Here is a 25220-nt window from a genome sequence, read left to right as displayed (position 1 = left end):
AACACGTAATCGACCTTTCAAACACAAGGTCATTTTAACACGTAAATGACCTTTCAAACACAAGGTCATTCTAACACTTAGATGACCTTTCAAACACAAGGTCATTCTCACAAGTAAATGACCTTTCAAACACAAGGTCATTCTAATACGTAAATGCCCTTTCAAACACAAGGTCATTCTAACACGTAAATGACCTTTCAAACACAAGGTCATTCTAACACGTAATCGACCTTTCAAACACAAGGTCATTCTAACACTTAAATGCCCTTTCAAACACAAGGTCATTCTAACACGTAAATGACCTTTCAAACACAAGGTCATTCTAACACTTAGATGACCTTTCAAACACAAGGTCATTCTCACAAGTAAATGACCTTTCAAACACAAGGTCATTCTAACACGTAAATGCCCTTTCAAACACAAGGTCATTCTAACACGTAAATGACCTTCAAACACAAGGTCATTCTAACACGTAATCGACCTTTCAAAGGAAACACAAGTCTAGAAAATAAATATTGTATGAAAAACTATGCAATAGAATTACAGTACTAGTATGTATGGTGTAAATTCCCTTGAAGAGTGGACTTTTACAGTATCTCTTTCAAGCTGCTTCTCTGTCAAACACACCATCAGCAGCGTCTCCATATTGACATGGGTAAATGTTGGCAGTTTAGATATTATTTTAGCGTTCCTGTTAGACTCATTACGCAGCAGACTAGCAGTGATACGCTATGTCTTTTAAAAAAAAAAGATTTATTTCTTTGATTTCATGAATATCAACCACTTCTTCTTCTTCTTATCACTGCTCTTCACTTACACTGCTCTTCACTTACACTGCTCTTCACTTACACTGCTCTTCACGTCCTTCAGTTTGGGCAGAATGTCCAAAGAGAAACCATCAGCCTGCCCGCGAGTGCGATTTCCTCCGTTCATGAAGTTCCCAAAAGCAAGCACCAGTCCCAGAACCTGCAATACACACTTGCCACTCTGAAGAGCCTGACACACACACACACACACACACACACACACACACACACACACACACACACACACACACACACACACACACACACACACACACACACACACACACACACACACACACACACACACATACACACAAATTAAGAGCAGTCAGGTTGATGGCAATGTTAAATGTGAAAGCAGGTATTGATTGATTGATTGATTGATTGAGACTTGTATTAGTAGGTTGCACAGTACAGTACATATTCCCTACAATTGACCACTAAATGGTAACACCCCAATAAGTTTTTCAACTTGTTTAAGTCCACGTCAATGAATTCCTGCAAAGTATCTCACCTTGCATGTTCTTTGCAGTGTTTGCAGTTTTCGCAGGATGGAGCTGATGTTCTCCTGGAAAGTGTTCTGGAAGAGGATGCAGAAGACTCGCTCCGAGAAGTTGGGAATTTCTGACAACTGGAACAGAAACCTAATGAAAAAAAAGACAAGAAATGTTTATTTTAATTGCCCTCTTTATTTTTGTCTTTCCAAAAGGAGGCGGGATGTCGTTCATAGCATGACATGTTCTCTCTCCTTGATGGGCTCGTATTGCACATTGCATGACATGTTCTCTCTCCTTGATGGGCTCGTATTGCACATTGCATTTCAAGCTGACATATTACCACACATGGACATTTGGCTTTGGAATCATATTTTCCTCCCAATTGTTGTTATTTTGTGTACCTCCTCACTGGCGAGTGTGTGTGTGTGTGTTTCCTGTGTGTGTGTGTGTGTGTAGAGCTGACGCCCAACCAGACGCAGATTGTGGGGGACTGAAAAGAGGGCTCACTGCGTTCAGTTAATTGTAGAGTAAATAACGGAGGTTAGGTGCTGGGAGAGATGCACAGAGTGAGATGTCTTACTTCCTGTTTGAAGTCAGAGACAAAGAAACAACAATTGTAATTGGCCTCTCGTAGTTACGTTATGGCTCTAACTCAAACCTCCAAGTCCATGAATCCTGCAGTCCTAGCAAAGTCTTTCTTAAATAAGAAACTTACTGCTCGGGCTTGTCCAGCGGCTTTGTGTCCTCCTTGTCCGTAGCGGACTTGATGTGTTTCCTGATGCTCTCCAACTCCTCACTTTGGGCTCTCTGCAAGATAAAAGCTTGCTGTAATCACGGCGGTCCAAACTCATATATTGCAACGTTAAGGTGGACTTTGTTCACTCAGAGGTCTTGGACATCATCTCAAATAAACCCACTCAGATAGCACTTACCAAGAAGACTAAAATGTCAGCAAAAAGTTCCACAACTTATCTCAACCAGCGCAAGAAAATATGTGATTTGAAAGTGGTTGGGCTAATTACGTATTGTTAATAGAAATAATAATAGATGTTATTTGTAAAAGCACGTTACATTGAGCAAACAACCTCAAAGTGCTACAGTGCATTTAAAAACATTAATACATATATCTAAAAAAAAGGCTTTTTTAAAAAGAAGAGTTTTTAAGCTTTTTTTTAAAGCATCCACAGTCTGTGGTGCCCTCAGGTGGTCAGGAAGAGCGTTCCACAGACTGGGAGCGGCGGAGCAGAAAGGCCGGTCTCCCATTGTTCGGAGCTTTGTCCTCCGAGGTTGGAGGAGGTTAGCCGGGTGTGGTGTGGAGGATTTGGGGGTGAGCAGTTCTTTGAGGTAGAGGGGGGGGGGGCATTTCCATGGAGGCACTGGTGAGTTAGTAGGGAGACTTTGTGTTCAATCCTGAGTGGAACAGGAAGCCAGTGAAGGGATTTGAGAAGAATTTGTTCCAGGGGAATTGCACTTTTTTGGAATTTTGCCAATAATTTGTTCAATAATTTGAACACATTCTAACTGGTGAATAACAGTTTGCTAACAATGGTAGCCATGATGTCATTTGAGTCTATTAGCGCCATAAAACATAAATAACCATTCAACAATACTCCATTTACATGATCTCACCCAAATATTAACCAAGTATTAGCCAGATTTTTATTAGAAGCCTTAACATTTAGGACCTACTTTTAGCGGCACAGAGAGCTAACACAAAATGTGGTTGATGTGGCGGGCCATACAACCACACAAAAGGATGTGGCGGGCCGCGTAAAATGATGCGGCGGGCCCCACAACCACACAAACGGACGTGGCGGGCCGCGTAAAAAGATGTGGCGGGCCCCACAACCACACAAAAGGACGTGGCGGGCCGCATAAGATGATGTGGTGAGCCACACAAAATGATGTGGCGGGCGACATGAAATGACATGGCAAGCCGCATAAGATGATGTGGTGGACCACCTAAGATAAAAGGTAATGTGGCGGGCCATGCAAAATGTGGTTGATGATGGCAGAGCATACAACCACACAAAATGATGTGGCAGGCCACAAAAATGATGTGGCGGGCGATACGTAATGACATGGCGGGCCGCCTAAGATGATGTGGCGGGCAACACTATATGTGGATGATGTGGCGGGCCATATAACCACACAAAATGAGGTGGCAGGCCACACAAAACGATATGGCGGGCTGCCTTAAATGATGTGGCTGGTTGTGCAAAATGTCGTGGCAGGCCACATAAAATGATGTGGCAGGCATCTCTAAATAATGTGGCGGCCCACAAAAATGATCGTGGCAGGCTGCATACGATAACGTGGTGGTCTGCATAAGATAATGTGGTGGTCCGCATAAGATAACGTGGTGGTCTGCATAAGATGATGTGGTGGTCTGCATACGATGATGTGGTGGTCTGCATAAGATGATGTGGTGGTCTGCATACGATGATGTGGTGGTCTGCATAAGATGATGTGGTGGTCTGCATAAGATGATGTGGTAGGCCGCATAAGATAATGTGGTGGTCTGCATAAGATAATGTGGTGGTCTGCATAAGATAATGTGGTGGGCCGCATACAATGATGTGGTGGTCTGCATACGATTATGTGGTGGTCTGCATAAGATAGTGTGGTGGTCTGCATAAGATAATGTGGTGGGCCGCATAAGATGATGTGGTGGTCTGCATAAGATGATGTGGTGGTCTGCATAAGATGATGTGGTGGTCTGCATAAGATAATGTGGTGGGCAGCATACGATGATGTGGTGGTCTGCATGAGATGATGTGGGGGTCTGCATAAGATAACGTGGTGGGCCGTATACGATGATGTGGTGGTCTGCATAAAATAATGTGGTGGTCCGCATAAGATAACGTGGTGGGCCGCATACGATGATGTGGTGGTCTGCATACGATGATGTGGTGGGCCACATAAGATAACATGGTGGTCTGCATAAGATAACGTGGTGGGCTGCATAAGATAATGTGGTGGGCCGCATAAGATAACGTGGTGGTCTGCATACGATGATGTGGTGGGCCACATAAGATAAGGTGGTCTGCATAAGATGATGTGGTGGTCTGCATAAGATAATGTGGTGGGCTGCATACGATGATGTGGTGGGCCACATAAGATAACGTGGTGGTCTGCATAAGATAACGTGGTGGGCTGCATAAGATAACGTGGTGGTCTGTATACGATGATGTGGTGGGCCACATAAGATAACGTGGTGGTCCGCATAAGATAACGTGGTGGGCTGCATAAGATAATGTGGTGGGCCGCATAAGATAACGTGGTGGGCTGCATAAGATAACGTGGTGGTCTGCATAAGATAATGTGGTGGTCTGCATAAGATAATGTGGTGGGCTGCATAAGATGATGTGGTGGGCTGCATAAGATAACGTGGTGGTCTGCATACGATGATGTGGTAGGCCACATAAGATAACGTGGTGGTCTGCATAAGATAATGTGGTGGGCCGCATACGATGATGTGGTGGGCCACACAAGATAACGTGGTGGTCTGCATAAGATGATGTGGTGGTCTGCATAAGATAACGTGGTGGTCTGCATAAGAGGATGTGGTGGTCTGCATAAGATAATGTGGTGGTCTGCATAAGATAACGTGGTGGTCTGCATAAGATGATGTGGTGGTCTGCATAAGATAACGTGGTGGTCTGCATAAGATGATGTGGTGGTCTGCATAAGATAATGTGGTGGTCTGCATAAGATAACGTGGTGGTCTGCATAAGATGATGTGGTGGTCTACATAAGATAACGTGGTGGTCTGCATAAGATGATGTGGTGGTCTGCATAAGATGATGTGGTGGTCTGCATAAGATAATGTGGTGGTCTGTATACGATGATGTGGTGGGCCACATAAGATAACGTGGTGGTCTGCATAAGATAACGTGGTGGTCTGCATAAGATAACGTGGTGGTTTGCATAAGATGATGGGGTGGTCTGCATAAGATAATGTGGTGGTCTGCATACGATGATGTGGTAGGCCACATAAGATAACGTGGTGGTCTGCATAAGATGATGTGGTGGTCTGCATAAGATAATGTGGTGGTCTGCATACGATGATGTGGTGGGCCACATAAGATAATGTGGTGGTCTGCATAAGATAACGTGGTGGTCTGCATAAGATAACGTGGTGGTCTGCATAAGATAACGTGGTGGTCTGCATAAGATAACGTGGTGGTCTGCATACGATGATGTGGTGGGCCACATAAGATAACGTGGTGGTCTGCATAAGATAACGTGGTGGTCTGCATAAGATAATGTGGTGGTCTGCATAAGATAATGTGGTGGGCTGCATAAGATGATGTGGTGGGCTGCATAAGATAACGTGGTGGTCTGCATACGATGATGTGGTAGGCCACATAAGATAACGTGGTGGTCTGCATAAGATAATGTGGTGGGCCGCATACGATGATGTGGTGGGCCACACAAGATAACGTGGTGGTCTGCATAAGATGATGTGGTGGTCTGCATAAGATAACGTGGTGGTCTGCATAAGAGGATGTGGTGGTCTGCATAAGATAATGTGGTGGTCTGCATAAGATAACGTGGTGGTCTGCATAAGATGATGTGGTGGTCTGCATAAGATAACGTGGTGGTCTGCATAAGATGATGTGGTGGTCTGCATAAGATAATGTGGTGGTCTGCATAAGATAACGTGGTGGTCTGCATAAGATGATGTGGTGGTCTACATAAGATAACGTGGTGGTCTGCATAAGATGATGTGGTGGTCTGCATAAGATGATGTGGTGGTCTGCATAAGATAATGTGGTGGTCTGTATACGATGATGTGGTGGGCCACATAAGATAACGTGGTGGTCTGCATAAGATAACGTGGTGGTCTGCATAAGATAACGTGGTGGTTTGCATAAGATGATGGGGTGGTCTGCATAAGATAATGTGGTGGTCTGCATACGATGATGTGGTAGGCCACATAAGATAACGTGGTGGTCTGCATAAGATGATGTGGTGGTCTGCATAAGATAATGTGGTGGTCTGCATACGATGATGTGGTGGGCCACATAAGATAATGTGGTGGTCTGCATAAGATAACGTGGTGGTCTGCATAAGATAACGTGGTGGTCTGCATAAGATAACGTGGTGGTCTGCATAAGATAACGTGGTGGTCTGCATACGATGATGTGGTGGGCCACATAAGATAACGTGGTGGTCTGCATAAGATAACGTGGTGGTCTGCATAAGATAACGTGGTGGGCTGCATAAGATAACGTGGTGGTCTGCATAAGCACACAAAAAGAAGTGGTGGGTCACATAAGATCCCAGATGTGGCCCCCGTACCATGAGTTTGACACCTGTGCTGTAGAGTTTGGTGTTTGGTAGAGTTTGGTGTCCATGACACCTGTGCTGTGTAGTTTGGTGTCCATGACACCTGTGCTGTGTAGTTTGGTGTCCGTGACACCTGTGCTGTGTAGTTTGGTGTCCATGACACCTGTGCTGTGTAGTTTGGTGTCCGTGACACCTGTGCTGTGTAGTTTGGTGTCCGTGACACCTGTGCTGTGTAGTTTGGTGTCCGTGACACCTGTGCTGTGTAGTTTGGTGTCCGTGACACCTGTGCTGTGTAGTTTGGTGTCCGTGACACCTGTGCTGTGTAGTTTGGTGTCTGTGACACCTGTGCTGTGTAGTTTGGTGTCCGTGAGGGTTTTTGCTGCATGACTTGATGAAAGAGAAGTTGAGAAGTTGTGAGGCAGATGTTAGTTTCTCCCAAAGAGACTCCATGACTGTTACAACTTCCTTCACAAATAACTTTCTGTCCTTGAACATTTCAGGGGCAACATTTGAGGTTTCTGACGAGGACAAGCAAACGTGATGCCAATTTGACCACCTGGCCATGGAGCGTGTAAATAAGTTAGGAGTGTAAATAAGTTAGGAGTGTAAATAAGTTAGGAGTGTAAATAGGTTAAGAGTGTAAATAAGTTAGGAGTGTAAATAAGTTAGGAGTGTAAATAAGTTAGGAGTGTAAATAGGTTAGGAGTGTAAATAAGTTAGGAGTGTAAATAAGTTAGGAGTGTAAATAAGTTAGGAGTGTAAATAGGTTAAGAGTGTAAATAAGTTAGGAGTGTAAATAAGTTAGGAGTGTAAATAAGTTAGGAGTGTAAATAGGTTAGGAGTGTAAATAAGTTAGGAGTTTAAATAAGTTAGGAGTGTAAATAAGTTAAGAGTGTAAATAGGTTAGGAGGGTAAATAAGTTAGGAGTGTAAATAAGTTAGGAGTGTAAATAGGTTAGGAGTGTAAATAGGTTAGGAGTGTAAATAAGTTAGGAGTGTAAATAAGTTAGGAGTGTAAATAAGTTAGGAGTGTAAATAGGTTAGGAGTGTAAATAAGTTAGGAGTGTAAATAAGTTAGGAGTGTAAATAAGTTAGGAGTGTAAATAAGTTAGGAGTGTAACTAGGTTAGGAGTGTAAATAGGTTAGGAGTGTAAATAGGTTAGGAGTGTAAATAAGTTAGTAGTGTAAATAAGTTAGGAGTGTAAATAGGTTAGGAGTGTAAATAAGTTAGGTTAGGAGTGTAAATAAGTTAGGAGTGTAAATAAGTTAGGAGTGTAAATAGGTTAGGAGTGTAAATAGGTTATGAGTGTAAATAAGTTAGGAGTGTAAATAAGTTAGGAGTGTAAATAAGTTAGAAGTGTAAATAAGTTAGGAGTGTAAATAGGTTAGGAGTGTAAATAAGTTAGGAGTGTAAATAGGATAGGAGTGTAAATAAGTTAGGAGTGTAAATAAGTTAGGAGTGTAAATAAGTTAGGAGTGTAAATAGGTTAGGAGTGTAAATAAGTTAGGAGTGTAAATAAGTTAGGAGTGTAAATAGGTTAGGAGTGTAAATAAGTTAGGAGTGTAAATAAGTTAGGAGTGTAAATAGGTTAGGAGTGTAAATAAGTTAGGAGTGTAAATAAGTTAGGAGTGTAAATAAGTTAGGAGTGTAAATAGGTTAGGAGTGTAAATAAGTTAGGAGTGTAAATAAGTTAGGAGTGTAGATAAGTTGAACACCAAGCAGAGTCTTTCAAAGGGCAGCACAGTGTTTGCTGTAATTGGGCACAAGTAGCCATTAGCCTGCGATCTCTCAATTGCAAGGGCATGTTGCATCATGGGAAATACGCTCCCACGAGGAACATCACATGACAGGAATGGAGGATGATATTCATTCTGGATCTGGACTAATTCTCCATCTTTGTCACTGGATGCTCCCCTTCATGATGTGCAAAGACTACTTCCCAAAGGAGACGTGCTGTGATGTCATAAACGTACGAGGACCAGAGCGTGTAAGCGTGGTGGCGGATGACCTCGCTGACCAGAGCGTGTAAGCGTGGTGGCGGATGACCTCGCTGACCAGAGCGTGTAAGCGTGGTGGCGGATGACCTCGCTGACCAGAGCGTGTAAGCGTGGTGGCGAATGACCTCGCTGACATGTAGCCAGTGTGAAGTTGCGCAGCCAGATGATGGCGTGTGATGTCGTCCCTCCATCACTGCCACACCACTTTTTAATGGCTCATTGTTCAAAGCGCAGGAGTGGCTTTAATCCGCAGACTCAGAGACTCGACGGCAGCGGGGGAAAAAAAAAAGGGTTCATAAGAAATGTGCAGAGTCCCGCTTTGTTGCTTGTTTGTGTGCGAGCGAGCGAGGCGAGGAACGTGCTGGTGGAGGGCGTAACCATTAGAAGCCCCCTCGCATTCCTCAAGACAAGCTGACTGTGCTGCCAAGTGTGGTTTAGGGGTCTGCACACCCACAGACAGGATGGAGTCTCGCAATACAAAAGGGAAACCATTTGGCTGCTCCACTCAAGAACACGGCCTGAGGCGGAGAAGATTGTTGGGGCGGCTGGAAGTGGCAGGTTACAGGAGACCACAACCACACCACGATGGACCATGATGGACCCTGGCAATGTGCATCAACTATTTCAACACTTCTTTTTCCACTTTACAATTTATTATGGCTGGACTGAAAATGTGAGGGTCAAAAGTATACATACAGCAATGTTAATATTTGCTTCCTTGGCAAGTTGACCTGCAATAAGGCGCTTTTGGTAGCCATCCACAAGCTTCTGCTTGACCACTTGACCACTAAATTGCTGCAGTTCAGCTAAATGTGTTGCTTTCCTGACATGGACTTGTTTCTTCAGCATTGTCCACACCTTTAAGTCAGGACTTTGGGAAGGCCATTCTAAAACCTTCATTCTAGCCTGATTTAGCCATTCTTTTATTACCTTTACCCAAAAATGGGTTACTCATTGAAAAACAACCCAAAATGGTGCATTATTTTGAAAACCCAGAAATTGAGTTCAAATAATACCCGTATAACCCAAAAAAATGGGTTGCTCTTTGAAAAACTACCCAAAATGGTGCATCATTTTGAAAACCCAGATATTGAGTTCAAATATTACCCTTTTAACCCAGAAAATGGGTTGCTCTTTGAAAAACAACCCAAAAATGGTGCATCATTTTGAAAACCCAGAAATTTAGTTAAATTAATACCCTTATAACCCAGAAAATGGGTTGCTCTACAAAAAACAACCCAAAAATGGTGCATCATTTTGAAAACCCAAAAATTGAGTTCAAATATTACCCTTTTAACCCAGAAAATGGGTTGCTCTACAAAAAACAACCCAAAAATGGTGCATCATTTTGAAAACCCAGAAATTGAGTTCAAATAATACCCTTATAACCCAGAAAATGGGTTGCTCTTTGAAAAACAACCCAAAAATGGTGCATCATTTTGAAAACCCAGAAATTGAGTTTAAATACTACCCTTTTAACCCATAAAATGGGTTGCTCTTTGAAAAACAACCCAAAAATGGTGCATCATTTTGAAAACCCAGAAATTGAGTTAAAATAATACCCTTATAACCCATAAAATGGGTTGCTCTTTGAAAAACAACCCAAAAATGGTGCATCATTTTGAAAACCCAGAAATTGAGTTAAAATAATACCCTTATAACCCATAAAATGGGTTGCTCTTTGAAAAACAACCCAAAAATGGTGCATCATTTTGAAAACCCAGAAATTGAGTTTAAATACTACCCTTATAACCCAGAAAATGGGTTGCTCTACAAAAAACAACCCAAAAATGGTGCATCATTTTGAAAACCCAGATATTGAGTTAAAATAATACCCTTATAACCCATAAAATGGGTTGCTCTTTGAAAAACAACCCAAAAATGGTGCATCATTTTGAAAACCCAGAAATTGAGTTAAATTAATACCCTTATAACCCAGAAAATGGGTTGCTCTACAAAAAACAACCCAAAAATGGTGCATCATTTTGAAAACCCAGAAATTGAGTTCAAATAATACCCTTATAACCCATAAAATGGGTTGCTCTTTGAAAAACAACCCAAAAATGGTGCATCATTTTGAAAACCCAGAAATTGAGTTTAAATACTACCCTTATAACCCAGAAAATGGGTTGCTCTACAAAAAACAACCCAAAAATGGTGCATCATTTTGAAAACCCAGATATTGAGTTAAAATAATACCCTTATAACCCATAAAATGGGTTGCTCTTTGAAAAACAACCCAAAAATGGTGCATCATTTTGAAAACCCAGAAATTGAGTTAAATTAATACCCTTATAACCCAGAAAATGGGTTGCTCTACAAAAAACAACCCAAAAATGGTGCATCATTTTGAAAACCCAGAAATTGAGTTCAAATAATACCCTTATAACCCAGAAAATGGGTTGCTCTTTGAAAAACAACCCAAAAATGGTGCATCATTTTGAAAACCCAGAAATTGAGTTTAAATACTACCCTTTTAACCCAGAAAATGGGTTGCTCTTTGAAAAACAACCCAAAAATGGTGCATCATTTTGAAAACCCAGAAATTGAGTTAAAATAATACCCTTATAACCCAGAAAATGGGTTGCTCTTTGAAAAACAACCCAAAAATGGTGCATCATTTTGAAAACCCAGAAATTGAGTTAAAATAATACCCTTATAACCCATAAAATGGGTTGCTCTTTGAAAAACAACCCAAAAATGGTGCATCATTTTGAAAACCCAGAAATTGAGTTTAAATACTACCCTTATAACCCAGAAAATGGGTTGCTCTACAAAAAACAACCCAAAAATGGTGCATCATTTTGAAAACCCAGATATTGAGTTAAAATAATACCCTTATAACCCATAAAATGGGTTGCTCTTTGAAAAACAACCCAAAAATGGTGCATCATTTTGAAAACCCAGAAATTGAGTTAAATTAATACCCTTATAACCCAGAAAATGGGTTGCTCTACAAAAAACAACCCAAAAATGGTGCATCATTTTGAAAACCCAGAAATTGAGTTCAAATAATACCCTTATAACCCATAAAATGGGTTGCTCTTTGAAAAACAACCCAAAAATGGTGCATCATTTTGAAAACCCAGAAATTGAGTTTAAATACTACCCTTATAACCCAGAAAATGGGTTGCTCTACAAAAAACAACCCAAAAATGGTGCATCATTTTGAAAACCCAGATATTGAGTTAAAATAATACCCTTATAACCCATAAAATGGGTTGCTCTTTGAAAAACAACCCAAAAATGGTGCATCATTTTGAAAACCCAGAAATTGAGTTAAATTAATACCCTTATAACCCAGAAAATGGGTTGCTCTACAAAAAACAACCCAAAAATGGTGCATCATTTTGAAAACCCAGAAATTTAGTTCAAATAATACCCTTATAACCCAGAAAATGGGTTGCTCTTTGAAAAACAACCCAAAAATGGTGCATCATTTTGAAAACCCAGAAATTGAGTTTAAATACTACCCTTTTAACCCAGAAAATGGGTTGCTCTTTGAAAAACAACCCAAAAATGGTGCATCATTTTGAAAACCCAGAAATTGAGTTAAAATAATACCCTTATAACCCAGAAAATGGGTTGCTCTTTGAAAAACAACCCAAAAATGGTGCATCATTTTGAAAACCCAGAAATTGAGTTAAAATAATACCCTTATAACCCAGAAAATGGGTTGCTCTACAAAAAACAACCCAAAAAAGGTGCATCATTTTGAAAACCCAGAAATTGAGTTAAATTAATACCCTTATAACCCAGAAAATGGGTTGCTCTACAAAAAACAACCCAAAAATGGTGCATCATTTTGAAAACCCAGAAATTGAGTTCAAATAATACCCTTATAACCCATAAAATGGGTTGCTCTTTGAAAAACAACCCAAAAATGGTGCATCATTTTGAAAACCCAGAAATTGAGTTTAAATACTACCCTTATAACCCAGAAAATGGGTTGCTCTACAAAAAACAACCCAAAAATGGTGCATCATTTTGAAAACCCAGATATTGAGTTAAAATAATACCCTTATAACCCATAAAATGGGTTGCTCTTTGAAAAACAACCCAAAAATGGTGCATCATTTTGAAAACCCAGAAATTGAGTTAAATTAATACCCTTATAACCCAGAAAATGGGTTGCTCTACAAAAAACAACCCAAAAATGGTGCATCATTTTGAAAACCCAGAAATTGAGTTCAAATAATACCCTTATAACCCAGAAAATGGGTTGCTCTTTGAAAAACAACCCAAAAATGGTGCATCATTTTGAAAACCCAGAAATTGAGTTTAAATACTACCCTTTTAACCCAGAAAATGGGTTGCTCTTTGAAAAACAACCCAAAAATGGTGCATCATTTTGAAAACCCAGAAATTGAGTTAAAATAATACCCTTATAACCCAGAAAATGGGTTGCTCTTTGAAAAACAACCCAAAAATGGTGCATCATTTTGAAAACCCAGAAATTGAGTTAAAATAATACCCTTATAACCCAGAAAATGGGTTGCTCTACAAAAAACAACCCAAAAAAGGTGCATCATTTTGAAAACCCAGAAATTGAGTTAAAATAATACCCTTATAACCCATAAAATGGGCTGCTCTTTAAAAAACAACCCAAAAATGGTGCATCATTTTGAAAACCCAGAAATCGAGTTTAAATAATACCCTTTTAACCCAAAAAATGGGTTGCTCTTTGAAAAACAACCCAAAATGGTGCATCATTTTGAAAACCCAGAAATTGAGTTCAAATAATACCCTTTTAAACCAGAAAATGGGTTGCTCTTTGAAAAACAACCCAAAAATGGTGCATCATTTTGAAAACCCAGAAATCGAGTTGAAATAATACCCTTATAACCCAAAAAATGGGTTGCTCTTTGAAAAACAACCCAAAATGGTGCATCATTTTGAAAACCCAGAAATCGAGTTAAATGAATACCCTTATAACCCAGAAAATGGGTTGCTCTACAAAAAACAACCCAAAAATGGTGCATCATTTTGAAAACCCAGATATTGAGTTAAAATAATACCTTTATAACCCATAAAATGGGTTGCTCTTTGAAAAACAACCCAAAATGGTGCATCATTTTGAAAACCCAGAAATCGAGTTAAATGAATACCCTTATAACCCAGAAAATGGGTTGCTCTACAAAAAACAACCCAAAAATGGTGCATCATTTTGAAAACCCAGATATTGAGTTAAAATAATACCCTTATAACCCATAAAATGGGGTTCTCTTTGAAAAACAATCCAAAAATGGTGCATCATTTTGAAAACCCAGATATTGAGTTAAAATAATACCCTTATAGCCCATAAAATGGGGTTCTCTTTGAAAAACAACCCAAAAATGGTGCATCATTTTGAAAACTCAGAAATTGAGTTCAAATAATACCCTTTTAACCCAGAAAATGGGTTGCTCTTTGAAAAACAACCCAGAAATGGTGCCTCATTTTGAAAACCCTGAAATTCAGTTCAAATAAATTATAAACGATAAATGGGTTATACTTGTATAGCGCTTTTCTACCTTCAAGGTACTCAAAGCGCTTTGACAGTATTTCCACATTCACCCATTCACACACACATTCACACACTGATGGCGGGAGCTGCCATGCAAGGCGCTAACCAGCAGCCATCAGAGGCAAAGGGTGAAGTGTCTTGCCCAAGGACACAACGGACGTGACTAGGAAGGTAGAAGGTGGGAATTGAACCCCAGTAACCAGCAACACTCCGATTGCTGGCACAGCCACTCTACCAACTTTGCCACGCCTTTTAACCCAGAAAATGGGTTGCTCTTTGAAAAACAACCCAAAAATGGTGCATCATTTTGAAAACCCAGAAATTGAGTTCAAATAATACCCTTTTACCCAGAAAATGGGTTGCTCTTTATAAAAATAACTCCAAAATCTAACTAAATACTAGCAACCCATAAATTGGGTTACAAAAAATAACCCAGCATTTTGTAGTATGGGGGAGGCTCTCAACCCAAATTTTAGTTTGCGCCGAGAGGCAGCAGGTCCACTGAAGCGTATCTCCAGGTAGCACTTGCCACCTCACTGGAGATTGCATCATCATTCCAGCCTGGAGAAGAACTAGAAAGGAACGTACGCTCCTGATAAGTAAACTTAGGACCTCATTTGTCCGCTCAAAAAGCCAATTTCCTTCCAAGTGTATCTCATGGAACACGTTCTTAGGTTGTGTTCTTCACTGGCCTGACTTTGCCTGGTTCCCCCCCGACTTGAACACCAGGAGTGTTTTATTGCCAAAAGCTTGGCGTTGACAGCCTTGTTTGTGTAGTGAGTCTTATATGATGTATGATGATGCAAATATGATGAGTGCACGATACGTGTCTCCTACCAGCACTATTTCAAAAGGAAAAGTGTCTCCTACCAGCACTATTTCAAAAGGAAAAGTGTCTCCTACCAGCACTATTTCAAAAGGAAAAGAACAAAAGAATCCTGCGTGACAAAAGCGGGTTTGCAATGAAAAATGAAGGGTGGCACTTTTGGAGCAGCCGACACATGAGCGACTCCAACATCACACGCCCGTGTCCTTTGGTTGACCTTTCACAGCGAGGCAGGAAAGTGCACATCTGAAGTGAAACATCTCTTCACAGCGTTGAGTGTAAACAACAAGCTGCCTGCTCTGTGCTGCAACAACAACAGCGTGATTGATTGGATGTTTTTTTTCCCACCTGAAATGTTCAACTTTGAGCTTTTCAGGAATGATTGCGCCACTTTCTCCTGCCGACTGCAAACAGCTGATGGATGCCTGCTTGGGGCGTCCAATGGCGAGTGTGCCGTGAAGCTGATGGATGCCTGCTTGGGGCGTCCAATGGCGAGTGTGGCGTGAAGCCCGGCACGTTTGGCGAGTGTGAACGCACGGATCCACGCCCCCAAGTACGCCACCCTTGCCCTGCGTGGGCACGACTGCAAGAGGCGGGTCATAAGTCATGAGTCTGGCACGTTCACATGCATGCACGCAATGCCACCATGTCACTGAAGAATGTCATTAGATCGCTCCTCGCAGGTTCATAATGATAACGTACGTAACATTTCATCATGGAATAAAATAGACTCAAAACAATCCAAAAGTCACAACACTCGTCCTCATCCACGACAACATTTATTAGTGTAATTAAGACGCCATATTGAATTAATGCAATTACTCCATGCAAGTTCTTATTTAAAACTGACATCTCATAATACAAATAAAATGCAAGACTGAAAACAATCCAAAAGTCAAAACTCACAGCACCCACCCTCAACCACGACAACAAATATTAACGTAATAAAGACGCCAGATTGAATTAATGCAATTACTCCTTGCAAGTTCTTATTTAAAACTGACACACCTCATAATAGAAATAAAATGCAAGACTGAAAACAATCCAAAACTCAAAACTCACAGCATCCACCCCCATTCACAACAACATATATTAGCGCAATAAAAACAGATTTAATTAATGCAATTACTCCATGCAAGTTCTTATTTAAAACAGACATCTCATAATAGAAATAAAATGCAAGACTGAAAACAATCCAAAAGTCAAAACTCACAGCACCCATCCCTCACACACGACAACATAAATTAACATACTAAAGACGTGGGATTTAATTAATGCAATTACTCCATGCAAGTTCTTATTTAAAACTGACATCTCATAATAGAAATAAAATGCAAGACTGAAAACAATCCACAACTCAAAACTCCCAGCATCCACCCCCATTCACAACAACATATATTAGCGTAATAAAGACGGATTGAATTAATGCAATTACTCCATGCAAGTTCTTATTTAAAACAGACATCTCATAATAGAAATAAAATGCAAGACTGAAAACAATCCAAAAGTCAAAACTCACAGCACCCATCCCTCACACACGACAACATAAATTAACATAATAAAGACGTGGGATTAAATTAATGCAATTACTCCATGCAAGTTCTTATTTAAAACTGACATCTTATAATATAAATAAAATGCAAGACTGAAAACAATCCAAAACTCACAGCTTCCACACCCATTCACAACAACATATATTAGCGTAATAAAGACGTGGGATTAAATGAATGCAATTACTCCTTGTATATTCTTATTTAAAACTGACATCTCATAATAGAAATAAAATGCAAGACTGAAAACAATCCAAAAGTCAAAACTCACAGCACCCACCCTCAACCACGACAACAAATATTAATGTAATAAAGACGTGGGATTTAATTAATGCGATTACTCTTTGCAAGTTCTTATTTAAAACTGACACATCTCATAATAGAAATAAAATGCAAGACTGAAAACAATCCAAAAGTCAAAACTCAAAGCACGCGGCCTCACCCTCAGCCACATATATTAGCATAATAATAAAGATGTGGGATTTAATAATGTGATCACTCCTTGAAAGTTCTTATTTATTTAAAACTGACATATTATAATAGAAATAAAATGTAAAGACTCAAAAGAATCAAAAAGTTATAACTCACAGCACGCAACCTCCCCCGTGACTACATATATTAGCCTAATAGATGTGGAATTGATTTAAGTCGATCACTCCTTGCAAGTTTTTATTTAAAACTGACACATTTCATAATAGAAATAAAATGCCAGACTGAAAACAATCCAAAAGTCAACACACAGCACCCACCCTCAGCCAGGACAACATGTGTTAGCGTAATAAAGACATAGGATTAATTAATGCAATAACTCATTGAAAGTTCTTATTGATAGCTGACACGGGTTCATAACAGATACTGTATAAAATACAAACACCAAAATAATCCAAAACTCAAAGCATACGGCCTCACACTCGACTACATATGTTAGTGTAATAAACACGTGGGATTGAATTAATGCAATTACTTTATGCAAGTTCTTATTAAAAACTGACATCTTATAATACAAATAAAATGCAAGACTGAAAACAATCCAACAGTCAAAACTCACAGCATCCACCCTCACCCACGACAACAAATATTAACATAATAAAAATGTGGGATTTAATTAATGAGATTACTCCTTTCAAGTTCTTATTTAAAACTGACACATCTCATAATTTAAATAAAATGCAAGACTGAAAACAATCCAAAACTCAAAACTCACAGCATCCACCCCCATTCACAACAACATATATTAGCATAATAAAGACGTGGGATTTAATTAATGCAATTACTCCATGCAAGTTCTTATTTAAAACGGACATCTCATAATAGAAATAAAATGCAACACTGAAAACAATCCAAAAGTTAAAACTCACAGCACCCATCCCTCACACACGACAACATAAATTAACATAATAAAGACGTGGGATTAAATTAATGCAATTACTCCATGCAAGTTCTTATTTAAAACTGACATCTTATAATATAAATAAAATGCAAGACTGAAAACAATCCAAAACTCACAGCTTCCACACCCATTCACAACAACATATATTAGCGTAATAAAGACGTGGGATTAAATGAATGCAATTACTCCTTGTAAATTCTTATTTAAAACTGACATCTCATAATAGAAATAAAATGCAAGACTGAAAACAATCCAAAAGTCAAAACTCACAGCACCCACCCTCAACCACGACAACAAATATTAACGTAATAAAGACGTGGGATTTAATTAATGCGATTACTCTTTGCAAGTTCTTATTTAAAACTGACACATCTCATAATAGAAATAAAATGCAAGACTGAAAACAATCCAAAAGTCAAAACTCAAAGCACGCGGCCTCACCCTCAGCCACATATATTAGCATAATAATAAAGATGTGGGATTTAATAATGTGACCACTCCTTGAAAGTTCTTATTTATTTAAAACTGACATATTATAATAGAAATAAAATGTAAAGACTCAAAAGAATCAAAAAGTTATAACTCACAGCACGCAACCTCACCCGTGACTACATATATTAGCCTAATAGATGTGGAATTGATTTAAGTCGATCACTCCTTGCAAGTTTTTATTTAAAACTGACACATTTCATAATAGAAATAAAATGCCAGACTGAAAACAATCCAAAAGTCAACACACAGCACCCACCCTCAGCCAGGACAACATGTGTTAGCGTAATAAAGACATAGGATTAATTAATGCAATTACTCATTGAAAGTTCTTATTGATAGCTGACACGGGTTCATAACAGATACTGTATAAAATACAAACACCAAAATAATCCAAAACTCAAAGCATACGGCCTCACACTCGACTACATATGTTAGTGTAATAAACACGTGGGATTGAATTAATGCAATTACTTTATGCAAGTTCTTATTAAAAACTGACATCTTATAATACAAATAAAATGCAAGACTGAAAACAATCCAACAGTCAAAACTCACAGCACCCACCCTCACCCACGACAACAAATATTAACATAATAAAAATGTGGGATTTAATTAATGAGATTACTCCTTTCAAGTTCTTATTTAAAACTGACATCTCATAATAGAAATAAAATGCAAGACTGAAAACAATCCAAAACTTAAAACTCACAGCATCCACCCCCATTCACAACAACATATATTAGCGTAATAAAGACGTGGGATTAAATGAATGCAATTACTCCTTGCAAGTTCTTATTTAAAACTGACATCTTATAATATAAATAAAATGCAAGACTGAAAACAATCCAAAACTCACAGCTTTCACACTTATTCACAACAACATATATTAGCGTAATAAAGACGTGGGATTAAATGAATGCAATTACTCCTTGCAAGTTCTTATTTAAAACTGACATCTCATAATAGAAATAAAATGCAAGACTGAAAACAATCCAAAAGTCAAAACTCAAAGCACGCGGCCTCACCCTCGGCCACATATATTAGCATAATAATAAAGATGTGGGATTTAATAATGTGACCACTCCTTGAAAGTTCTTATTTATTTAAAACTGACATATTATAATAGAAATAAAATGTAAAGACTCAAAAGAATCAAAAAGTTATAACTCACTGCACGCAACCTCACCCGTGACTACATATATTAGCCGAATAGATGTGGAATTGATTTAAGTCGATCACTCCTTGCAAGTTTTTATTTAAAACTGACACATTTCATAATAGAAATAAAATGCCAGACTGAAAACAATCCAAAAGTCAAAACACAGAGCACCCACCCTCAGCCAGGACAACATGTGTTAGCGTAATAAAGACATGGGATTAATTAATGCAATTACTCCTTGAAAGTTCTTATTGATAGCTGACACGGGTTCATAACAGATACTGTATAAAATACAAACACCAAAATAATCCAAAACTCAAAGCATACGGCCTCACACTCGACTACATATGTTAGTGTAATAAACACGTGGGATTGAATTAATGCAATTACTTTATGCAAGTTCTTATTAAAAACTGACATCTTATAATACAAATAAAATGCAAGACTGAAAACAATCCAACAGTCAAAACTCACAGCATCCACCCTCACCCACGACAACAAATATTAACATAATAAAAATGTGGGATTTAATTAATGAGATTACTCCTTTCAAGTTCTTATTTAAAACTGACACATCTCATAATTGAAATAAAATGCAAGACTGAAAACAATCCACAACTCAAAACTCACAGCATCCACCCCCATTCACAACAACATATATTAGCGTAATAAAGACGTGGGATTGAATTAATGCAATTACTCCATGCAAGTTCTTATTTAAAACGGACATCTCATAATAGAAATAAAATGCAACACTGAAAACAATCCAAAAGTTAAAACTCACAGCACCCATCCCTCACACACGACAACATAAATTAACATAATAAAGACGTGGGATTAAATTAATGCAATTACTCCATGCAAGTTCTTATTTAAAACTGACATTTTATAATAGAAATAAAATGCAAGACTGAAAACAATCCAAAACTCAAAACTCACAGCATCCACCCCCATTCACAACAACATATATTAGCGTAATAAAGACGGATTTAATTAATGCAATTACTCCATGCAAGTTCTTCTTTAAAACTGACATCTCATAATAGAAATAAAATGCAAGACTGAAAACAATCCAAAACTTAAAACTCACAGCATCCACCCCCATTCACAACAACATATATTAGCGTAATAAAGACGTGGGATTAAATGAATGCAATTACTCCTTGTAAATTCTTATTTAAAACTGACATCTCATAATAGAAATAAAATGCAAGACTGAAAACAATCCAAAAGTCAAAACTCACAGCACCCACCCTCACCCACGACAGAGGGGCCTCTTCCCCGCTTTCCTGTGCACCATTGCTGGGTGTGTTCTGGACATTCTGTGCACCCCGGCGTCCAGCAGTACTCGTGGGACAGGAGCCTGGGTAGTTATTTTGGACAAAACTGGGACGCTCCCAGCAAAGTCCCACGGGAAGGCGGGGAGAAAATTGAGAAAAGTCGGCAAAAGTCCCCAAAATTTTCAAAAATCACACCCGGGTTTGAGTCCCACAAGTCCCGCCGGACGCTGGGATGTCCAAAATGTCCAAAACACACCCAGCAATGGTGCACAGGAAAGCGGGGAAGAAGAGGGGAAAAGGTGGCCATTGTGCGTACTGAGCAGCTGGCATAATGTGTGACCCCCCCCCCCCCCCCTTTAGAAGCAACCTCAGCATAGAACTAAGGAACTCCTAAACTGAATAAATAGAGGAGCGCCTGGGCTGTGCCTCAGAGCGTAAGGTGAGACTGTAACTAAATGTGTGCAGCTCCATGCGTTCTCCTCATGAGCAAAATTGAACTCTGTCTCTGCCTGATTCCTTGCTTCTTGTTTTTTTTAATAAATAGTTCAGTGCGTAAACCTGACTGTTGTTCCACTCTCCGTATTGATGTATTGATGTATTGATGTATTGACGTATTGATGTATTGATGTATTCTGCTCTGCAGAAATATTTACTGCTTTGGGTCAAGGATCGAAAGACGACAGTGCGCCCCGGTCGGTAGTCGCGCCGGGAGCGGAGGGGCCTCTTCCCCGCTTTCCTGTGCACCATTGCTGGGTGTGTTTTGGACATTTTGGACATCCCGGCGTCCGGCGGGACTCGTGGGACAGGAGCCTGGGTAGTTATTTTGGACAAAATTGGGACGCGCCCAGCAAAGTCGCACGGGAAGGCGGGGAGAAAATTGAGAAAAGTTGGCAAAAGTCCCCAAAATTTTCAAAAATCACACCCGAGTTCGAGTCCCACAAGTCCCGCCGGACGCTGGGATGTCCAAAACACACCCAGCAATGGTGCACAGGAAAGCGGGGAAGAAGAGGGGAAAAGGCGGCCATTGTGCGTACTGAGCAGCTAGCATAATATGCCCTTTAGAAGCAGCCTCAGCATGGAACTAGGGAACTCCTAAACTGAATAAATAGAGGAGCGCGTGGGACTGTTCCTCAGATCGTAGGGTGAGACTGTAACTGAGTGTGCAGCTCCATGCTTTTTCCTCATGAGCAAAATTGAACTCTGTCTCTGCCTGATTTATTGCTTCTTGTTCTGTTTAATAAATAGTTCAGTGCGTAAACCTGACTGTTGCTCCACTCTCCGTATTGATGTATTGATGTATTGATGTATTGACGTATTGATGTATTGATGTATTGACGTATTGATGTATTGACGTATTGATGTATTGATGTATTGATGTATTGACGTATTGACGTATTGATGTATTGATGTATTGATGTATTGATGTATTCTGCTCTGCAGAAATATTTACTGCTTTGGGTCAAGGATCGAAAGACGAAGCAGGGGGGCCTCTTCCCCGCTTTCCTGTGCACCATTGCTGGGTGTGTTTTGGACATTTTGGACATCCCGGCGTCCGGCGGGACTCGTGGGACAGGAGCCTGGGTAGTTATTTTGGACAAAATTGGGACGCGCCCAGCAAAGTCGCACGGGAAGGCGGGGAGAAAATTGAGAAAAGTTGGCAAAAGTCCCCAAAATTTTCAAAAATCACACCCGAGTTCGAGTCCCACAAGTCCCGCCGGATGCCGGGATGTCCAAAACACACCCAGCAATGGTGCACAGGAAAGCGGGGAAGAAGAGGGGAAAAGGCGGCCATTGTGCGTACTGAGCAGCTAGCATAATGTGCGACACCCCCCCCCCCCCTTTAGAAGCAGCCTCAGCATGGAACTAGGGACCTCCTAAACTGAATAAATAGAGGAGCGCAAGGGAATGTTCCTCAGATCGTAGGGTGAGACTGTAACTGAGTGTGCAGCTCCATGCTTTCTCCTCATGAGCAAAATTGAACTCTGTCTCTGCCTGATTTATTGCTTCTTGTTCTGTTTAATAAATAGTTCAGTGCGTAAACCTGACTGTTGCTCCACTCTCCGTATTGATGTATTGATGTATTGATGTATTGATGTATTGATGTATTGATGTATTGACGTATTGCTGTATTGATGTATTGACGTATTGCGCTCTGCAGAAATATTTAGTGCTCTGGGTCGAGGATCGAAACCACCGTCTGCTCACTCATCATGCCTTCAAAATAAAGATGTTTTCGTACTCACGTTCTCATACAGCGCCTGCAGGGTCTCCAGATCCACGACGGTGTTGTCCATATTTAGGACGGCTGCGGGAGAGAGGAGAGGATGTCATAAAAGTTGTCATGAGGAGAATATTATGGTGTGGCTCGGGGCTGCAGACAAAGTAAAGTCACATGCGGCCACTTGCATATTTCTCCCCAAGGGGGCCTCAAATGTCAACGATAAATACAGCAGAGGTCTTAGAAATCTATGATCTGGGTTTGAACTCCCGTCTTTGAATTCCTGCTGTCGCCTTGTGGTCTCGCCGCCCGCCAGCATTAATCCTGGCAGAGTAAACATTTAAAGACAAAGTGTTGAGGCAGAGGTGTCGCTGTGCACTTAATCAGCACTCAACACCCACATGTGGATTTCATGGCAGCCCTCAGATTGGTGCTCACCTGGCTTGTGTCTGCTGATGTGCGAGAGGTGTCGGGAGTGGTAATGGAACACGTGGGAATTGAAAGTGTGGCTGGTGTTTGGGTGTGAAACCCCGTCATGGTCGGTAGAACTCCGATACCTCGCAATCAAATGTGTCTTGTGTTCATACGGCAGGGCATGATGTCCAATTCATGTAAACATGTCCTGTCCTATTTGTGGACCTTTGCTTGACGGTAGGCATGGTGCTCCTGGGATTAAAGGCCTCACCTTTTCTCCTCCAAACATATTGCTGGGTATTGTGGCCAAACAGATCCATTTTTCACACCGTTTCTCAAATCTGTTCACTGGCTTCCTGTTCCACTCAGGATTGAATACCAAGTCTCCTTACTAACTCACCAGTGCCTCCATGGTAATGCCCCCCTCTACCTCAAAGAGCTGCTCACCCCCAAATCCTCCACAGAAATGCCCCCCTCTACCTCAAAGAACTGCTCACCCCCAAATCCTCCACGGAAATTCCCCCCTCTACCTCAAAGAACTGCTCACCCCCAAATCCTCCACGGAAATGCCCCCCTCTACCTCAAAGAACTGCTCACCCCCAAATCCTCCACGGAAATGCCCCCCTCTACCTCAAAGAACTGCTCACCCCCAAATCCTCCACGGAAATGCCCCCCTCTACCTCAAAGAACTGCTCACCCCCAAATCCTCCACGGAAATGCCCCCCTCTACCTCAAAGAACTGCTCACCCCCAAATCCTCCACGGAAACACCCCCCTCTACCTCAAAGAACTACTCACCCCCAAATCCTCCACACCACACCTGCGCTCCGGACCGGCTAACCTCCTCCAACCTTCGAGGACAAAGCTCCGAAAAATGGGAGACCGGGCTTTCTGCTCCGCCGCTCCCAGTCTGTGGAACGCTCTCCCTGACCACCTGAGGGTATCACAGACTGTGGATGCTTTTAAAAAAAGCTTAAAAACCTTTTTTTTTTTAAAAAAAAGCCTTTTTTTAAATATATATGTGTGCTAGTTCTAGCTATTAGGCTGTTCTAGTATTTTATTTATTTTTTACTATTTATTTTACTTATTGGGGGCAGCTATTTGTGGTTCTCGCGTTGTTGTTTTGTTTTTTAAATGCACTTTGAGGTTGTTTGCTCAATATAAAGTGCTTTTACAAATAAAATCTATTATTATTGTTACACATTGGGTGATTCCCTTTTGTTATATTGATGTCATGACAAAATAAAGCCAACTTAATATCTTTGTTAGGAGCTGTTGCTATTTGATGTGGTGAAAGTGCAGCATTGTATTATTACGCTACATTTTACAAGTGAGAATGTTTTAGGAGTTAATGTAAACAGTGTAACTTCATTTTAACGTGGCCCGAATGGTTAGGAATGTTAACATGTTACTTTAAGCATACTTGAAGAGTTCAGTGAGGTTTTGTGGCGATAACAGTTACATTCCCTTCACACAATTGTTGTATTATCTTTTATTTCACACGTCTGTTCCTCTCCTCTGCGCACAGCATTTGGTTTTCATTAAAGCTGAGACTGAATCTGGCGCTCTCATCTTCCTTGTTGAAGATGCTTTCATTGTTGCGCTGACCGTCTGCTCGGATGGACGGACGCCATCTTTGCGGCCCAAACCTTCTTCTTTGCTCGGCGGCCACAACAAACAAAACAAATGTTGACGACACGTCACCGAGCAACAGGGCTCTCGTAAACTGGGCGAGCTTCTAAAATGATTGAGAAGTCCTTTGGAGATACTTAGATGAGAGACGGCGCCGCC

The 25220-nt window shown here is 40.4% G+C and overlaps 1 protein-coding gene across 1 annotated transcript in view; it reads right to left on the bottom strand.

Annotated features, from left to right (window-relative positions):
* fmn2a (formin 2a) overlaps nucleotides 1–25220 on the bottom strand; it is a 110358-nt gene that overhangs the window by 42621 nt on the left and 42517 nt on the right. Inside the window, exons 8-11 of the mRNA XM_062059113.1 lie at nucleotides 23042–23103; nucleotides 2019–2110; nucleotides 1321–1450; nucleotides 850–996 (exon numbers count right to left, since the gene is read on the bottom strand). Coding sequence (XP_061915097.1) covers nucleotides 850–996; nucleotides 1321–1450; nucleotides 2019–2110; nucleotides 23042–23103 — 431 coding nt within the window. The remainder of the gene's footprint in view (nucleotides 1–849; nucleotides 997–1320; nucleotides 1451–2018; nucleotides 2111–23041; nucleotides 23104–25220) is intronic.

The sequence above is a fragment of the Entelurus aequoreus genome, linkage group LG09 (genome assembly GCF_033978785.1).
Source record: "Entelurus aequoreus isolate RoL-2023_Sb linkage group LG09, RoL_Eaeq_v1.1, whole genome shotgun sequence".
NCBI classification, from domain to species: domain Eukaryota; kingdom Metazoa; phylum Chordata; class Actinopteri; order Syngnathiformes; family Syngnathidae; genus Entelurus; species Entelurus aequoreus.
The sequence above is the reverse complement of the archived record's forward strand: the minus strand, read 5'-3'. Positions and strand labels throughout refer to the sequence as shown.